Source organism: Lepidochelys olivacea, assembly GCF_965140295.1.
Source record: "Lepidochelys olivacea isolate rLepOli2 genome assembly, chromosome: 1".
Classification (NCBI taxonomy): Eukaryota; Metazoa; Chordata; order Testudines; family Cheloniidae; genus Lepidochelys; species Lepidochelys olivacea.
In genome coordinates, this window is record NC_140411.1 from 155,188,315 (window position 1) to 155,194,524 (window position 6,210).

The 6,210-nt window shown below is 48.7% G+C and overlaps 1 protein-coding gene across 8 annotated transcripts; it reads right to left on the reverse strand.

The window, feature by feature from the left end:
• Positions 1-580: 580 nt before the first annotated feature.
• On the reverse strand, positions 581-5,858 carry LOC311530221 (uncharacterized protein). 8 transcript variants are annotated; one of them, XR_014713955.1, is made up of 4 exons: positions 4,633-5,858; positions 3,303-3,579; positions 3,108-3,174; positions 581-2,335 (listed from the first exon to the last, which is right to left on the reverse strand). XR_014713955.1 is itself a non-coding variant. In XM_084646688.1 (4 exons), the coding sequence occupies exons 1-4, from the start codon at positions 5,593-5,595 to the stop codon at positions 1,799-1,801; spliced, it is 1,041 nt and encodes a 346-aa protein (XP_084502814.1). In that variant the 5' UTR covers positions 5,596-5,858; the 3' UTR covers positions 581-1,798. The 8 variants fall into 8 exon arrangements, 3 of the variants coding, with proteins under 3 accessions (XP_084502814.1, XP_084502813.1, XP_084502815.1); XM_084646688.1 differs by having other exon boundaries at positions 3,108-3,224; positions 3,303-3,477; positions 5,384-5,858; XR_014713952.1 differs by lacking the exon at positions 3,303-3,579 and having other exon boundaries at positions 5,384-5,858.
• Between the last annotated feature and the right edge of the window lie 352 nt (positions 5,859-6,210).

The window sequence follows — 6,210 nt, forward strand, 5'->3', positions numbered from 1 at the left end:
AATCATTTTTGTTGCTCTTCTCTGGTCTTTCTCCAATTTGTCCACATCTTTCCTGAAATGTGACATCCAGAACTGGACACAACACTCCAGTTGAGGCCTAATCAGCGTGGAGTAGAGCGAAAGAATTACTTCTTGTGTTTTGCTTATGACACTCCTGATAATACATTGCAGAAAAATGTTTGCTTTTTTTGCAACAGTGTTACAACGTTGACTCATATTTAGCTTGTGATCCACTCTGACCCCCCAGATCCCTTTCTGCAGTATTCCTTCCTAGGCAGTCATTTCCCATTTTGTATATGTGCAACTGATTTTTCCTTGATAAGTGGAGTACTTTGCCTTTGTCCTTATTGAATTTCATCCTATTGAATTTCATTTGTCCAGTTTGTCCAGATCATTTTGAATTTTAATCCTATCCTCCAAAATACTTGCAACCCCTCCCAGCTTGGTATCATCCACAAACTTTATAAGAGTACTCTCTGTGCCATTATCTAAATCATTGATGAAAATATTGAACAGAACTGGACACCACCTTGATATGCACTTCCCAGAGAGTAAAACAATGAGGAGTCCTTGTGGCACCTTAGAGACTAACAAATTTATTTGGGAATAAGCTTTCATGGGCTAGAACCCACTTCATCGGATGCATGGAGTGGAAAATACAGGAGCAGGTATAAACACATGAAAAGATGGGAGTTGCCTTACCAAGTGTGAGGTCAGTCTGATGAAACAATTCAATTAACAGTAGGATACCAAGGGAGGAAAAATAACTTTTGTAGTGGTAATGAGAGTGGCCCATTTCAAACAGTTGACAAGAAGGTGTGAGTAACAGTAGGGAGAAATTAGTATGGGGGAAATTAGGTTTAGGTTTTGTAATGACCCAACCCAGAGAGTAGTTATCAGTGGTTCACAGTCAAGCTGTAACTGTTGCGGTTCAGTGATGAGACAGAACACAGCTTTATGCAAGCAAACAGGCTGGTCAGCGGAGATGGGCTGTTCTGCCCCCCCTGCCTTCCACCTTCTCCTTTTATTATATTTCTCCCCCTAAGCATTACACACTGCTACACAAAGGAATGTATGACGTTGATTCATATGCTTAGTTACCATCCTCTATCTACTACAATCCTGGTTCTCAGGCCTTGAGCCCAGGCTAAAGAAACCTCCCACAGTTGCTGTCCAAACAATCAAGTTCTCAGGGTTCATATCTAGCCCTTGTCCTTGGATAGAGCAATGTGTGCATTGCTTCTAGGAAACAGTCAGGGTGTGCCCCGCCTGCTTCCAGGTGGAATAGCTAGACATTAACCCTTCATCTCCCCTTTTTTGTTTATTGAAGTTGGCCATCTCATGGTAGCCGCCAATTTGTTTTGACATGCTATTTAACTCCCAGACAGACAAGGACATAACCTGGGGAGCTTTCCAGGGCAAAATTTCACAAAGTCTTAACAAGGAAGGAATACATTGTACACAGCAACAACAAAAAATAAGCCCAATGATTACAAACACAAAATAACCAAAAACTTAACATCTGCAATATAATCATCTAAAAGGGGTACACTTCTTTTACTACAATTGTAACCAGCAAAAGGCAATATAAGTATCATTCTACTAAGACAGCAAAGGGTGCCATCACTTAAATTTGCAGGAATATAATTAAAGGTGCATGAACCACAAGTAAAAACCCATCCTGATGGTAGGATGATATGGCCATAATTATATAAAACATTAACAGCATGGGAACAATTTAAAAGGGATTGAGAAATTTTTTGACAGCCCAATGGCACCTTTGTACTAGTGCAGTTAACTACACGCGCACAGGTGACATTGTGAGCCCCGGCCGGGTACGGTGTGTGAAGGGATATAGCCGTGCGAGGCAGAATATAGTTGGCCGGGTCCCAATTAGCCATGCTAGAGTACTGGGAGGAAAGATTAGCATAAGCAGAGAACAGTGTCTTATTCTCCTTCGGGCTTGTAACGGGGGAGGCGCTTCCGAGCCAACCCCTACAGGAAATAGCAGGCACAAAAGGCACACAATCATCACAGAATTAGCAGTGATTTGGGCGAGAATCGCCACAAAAAAAGTCTTAGGAGTTTCTGGCTGCTGATCTGCTGCCAGTTTTCGTTGAGCCGTGGCGACCAATGCTTTTACTGCTCCCCATGTCACGGGCTGGCTTGGGACGCTACGCCTCCTCCGTTTCCGTCCCGCCATTGTCGACTCGGGGGGCAACGCGGTCTCCTCCAAGGTCAGCTGAAACTCTGGTATGGGATTCGACAGCCCCTGGTGCCATGCCATGTTGTTTAAGTGCTGGTCGCACACACCGGGCTGGAACCCACAACGGTCCTGCAGGGAGAGACACAGCAGCATATCCCCGACCCCAAGTGATTAGAGGTGCTGGGCCCAGCCACTGTGGATCGGGCAGCTGACGGTAAAAGACACGCGGTCTTTCCAGTACCTCAGATTTGTGAAAATGCCGATCCGCAGGGGTCTGCTGATCTGCATTCAGTGTTAAATTATTTAAAGTAAACAAGAGGATATACATTTGTTGTTGAATGTCTCCTAAGGTTCGGAGACGCAGCTCCCCTTGTTTTAATTGTTTATCTAGCAAGGTTTTGAGTGTGCGATTGGCACGTTCAACAATGGCTTGGCCCGTGGAATTATAAGGGATTCCGTGTTTAAGACGGACGTCCCAGCGGGCACAAAAGGTGGAGAGGGCTGCAGAGCAGTAGGCTGGGGCATTATCTGTTTTAATTTGGCAAGGGCGACCCATAACAGAAAAGCAGGCCAGCAAATGGTGAATAACTTTGTTAGTGGCTTCCCCACGTTGTGGGGTTGCCCAAAGGAAGCCTGAATAAGTATCAACGGAAACATGTAAAAATGAATAGGGGCGGAATTGTGGTACATGAGTAACATCCATTTGCCACAGCTGATTTGCTGCGGTACCTCGGGGGTTAACGGCATAAGAAAAAGTAGGAGCAGCAGCAGCACAGTGGGGGCAGGAACGAACAATGGAACGTGCATGATCAGCAGGAATGTGAAACTGCCGGGCCAAAACAGAGGCAGACTGATGAAAAAAGGCATGGCTTTCAATGGGGTCAGAAAAAAGGGAATTTACCTGACCACGCAACGTGCGATCGGCGCGTGCATTGCCCTCAGTGAGTGGCCCAGGCAGAGGGGTATGACTGCGAATATGAGCAACAAAGTAAGGGAAATGACGAGTGGCAAGAAGATGCTGTAAAGACAAAAACAGGTGAAGGAGGTCTGCATCAACCTGAGGGGTAATGAGGGCAAGGGGTAAATGATCAATTACCTGATAAACATAATGGGTATCCACAATTAAATTAAAGGGACAATCAGTAAAAAGTTGAAAGGCCAAAATAACAACAGCCAATTCTGAACGCTGTGAGACGGCGAGTGAGACAACGTAGATCCAAAGCCTCCTCCACCCCGAGTTCGATCCTCGGCAGCTGGCACCTGATAGGGGACTAAAATCAATTGTGCAATTGACCGTCCACGTGGGAGCGACTGTGGAAGATGAGTCCACACCTGAACCTTAATAATGCCAGTGTAATCAGCATCAATGACCCCTGGAATGACAAAAAAGCCCTGTTTCCCAGCATGTGAGCGAGGGAGAACAAGACCTACAAAGCCGGCAGGGAGAGGTCCCATCACCTGTGTAGGTATGGCACAGACCTCCTCTGGCAGCTGAAAGTCAGTGTCCTCCTGCATGATCAAATCAAGCCCTGCACTTCCAGCAGTCGCTGCCCTCATAGAGTCTACGGATTCCAAGGCAGAGGAGCGATTGCCTGAGTAGGAAACACCCCCGTTTGGCCCTGGGTTCGGGGGGGACCCGTCGCGCGGTTTCCCGACCCGCTACGACACTGATTAGCCCAGTGATAACCTTTCCCACACTTGGGGCACTTCTTTGAGGGTCGGGCTGGTGCCTTAGATGAGCGGCACTCCCGCTGAAAATGACCCTCCTTTCCACAGCGGTAACAACGCTTCCCCTCCTTCCCGGTTTTTCTGAGGGCGGCAGCCAGAACTCCAGCCTTGTGGGCTTGTGTGCCAATGTTCTGGCACAGCCGCAGCATGTCTGAGAGCTCTAAAATACCAGAGACTTGTGCTGCCTGGAGAGCACGGCGGCAATCCTCATTTGCATTTTCAACTGCCAATTTTAACAGGAGCTCGTGAGCTGCCTCAGTGTTATCCACCTGTCGGAGGATAGCCTCCTGCAATCTGTTGGTAAAATCCAAAAAGGACTCTAAGGCACCCTGACGGATACTGACAAAGCTTTTGGTAGGCTTGCCTGAATCCGGGACCTTCTTGAAAGCATGCTGGGCACAGGTGGAGATAATGGGGAAGACAGCCTGAGGGAGTTGAGACTGCATCCCAATAGTAGCAAACTGGCCCTCCCCTGCCAAATGCTCATAAATGATACCTTGCTCTCTATATACCTGGGCTTGGCGTTCTGCCATCTGCCGATACTCACTAAGCCAAATAACATACTGACTGGGTGACAACATCATGCGCAGCAGCGTTTTCCAATCCTCAGGGATTAGGGAGTACCCAGCACCCATCCCTTCAATGAGACCACGCACAAAGGTGCTAGTCAGGCCAAATTCACGAATTGCTTTCTTTACCTCTCTAACCACCGAGTATGGCAGAGTGGTCCAGGTGCCCACGGGGTTGCCCTGGTCATCATTCTGCCAGGTCACCGGGCAAACGGAGACCAGATCAGCCAGCTCCTCTGCTGTAAGATCTGATCGAGCTTTCGCTGCGTGAACCATTTGTTGCACCAGCGAAAGCTTCTGAGCAGATGCAGATGACTCTCCGGGGGGCCCCATGGGGGGAGGGTGATCACACACCGGCTCCGGTGGGGAAGGCCAGGGAGGCGGTGGTAATAGAGGCACTGGGGGCGAAGCAGGGGGAGGGATGGCTGCAGGAGCGGACGGGGGTGGCAGGATCGGCAGCTCCTCTGTTGGGGCTGGAGAGGGCCTTTCCGAGGCGACACGCTGTGTCGCATCGCCAGGAGGGGGGATGGCTGCAGGGGCGGACGGGGGCGGCGAGAGCACCAGCCTCGCGAGGGAGGGTCTGTCCGAGGCGACACGCTGTACCACGTCGCGGCAGAGGTGCCAGGCATGTAAAGCCTGCACGGGTGCCCGAGGCTCTTTGTGCAATGTCTGGCCCAATCGCTCCCAGTCCGCTAGCTTAAGGCTTCCAGCTTCAGGATACCACGGGCACTTGGCACGCACCTCCTGTAGCAGGAGAGTGAGTTCTCGAGCCGGGCAGTCATGCTGAGCCTTACGCAGCAAATACTGCAGCTCATTGCGGTGTTGCACTTGCAAAGCAGAGAGGGAGCTTCCCATACTTACCACAATGAAAAATACTCACCGGGATCCACGAAGTGGATGAGTGACGCGTCTGAAACCCTTGCCGGGCGAGGTGAGTGCTGAGGGCCCCACGTTTGGGCGCCAGTTGTTGCGGTTCAGTGATGAGACAGAACACAGCTTTATGCAAGCAAACAGGCTGGTCAGCGGAGATGGGCTGTTCTGCCCCCCCTGCCTTCCACCTTCTCCTTTTATTATATTTCTCCCCCTAAGCATTACACACTGCTACACAAAGGAATGTATGACGTTGATTCATAGGCTTAGTTACCATCCTCTATCTACTACAATCCTGGTTCTCAGGCCTTGAGCCCAGGCTAAAGAAACCTCCCACAGTTGCTGTCCAAACAATCAAGTTCTCAGGGTTCATATCTAGCCCTTGTCCTTGGATAGAGCAATGTGTGCATTGCTTCTAGGAAACAGTCAGGGTGTGCCCCGCCTGCTTCCAGGTGGAATAGCTAGACATTAACCCTTCATGTAACGGTTTTCAAACCAGTTATGCACCCGCCTTATAGTAGCTCCATCTAGATTGTATGTCTCTAGTTTGTTTATGAGAAGGTCATGCAAGACAGTATCAGATGCCTTATGTAAGGCAAATACTATTGTGTGCTGTTGCTCCATATTCTTTCCCCAAATAACTGTGTTTGGCTTTCAGTTATTTGCTTATCCTCTCTAAGTATTTGAAAATGAAATAGTTCAATAGACAGAAACTGTTATAATTTATGTAGAATTTGAACACTATAGGACAGGTCCTCAGCTGGCTCAATACTTTTTTTCTGGATTAGCGCCAGTAACTCAGAACACTACAAAGCACTGAAATCACCCTTGGGACTT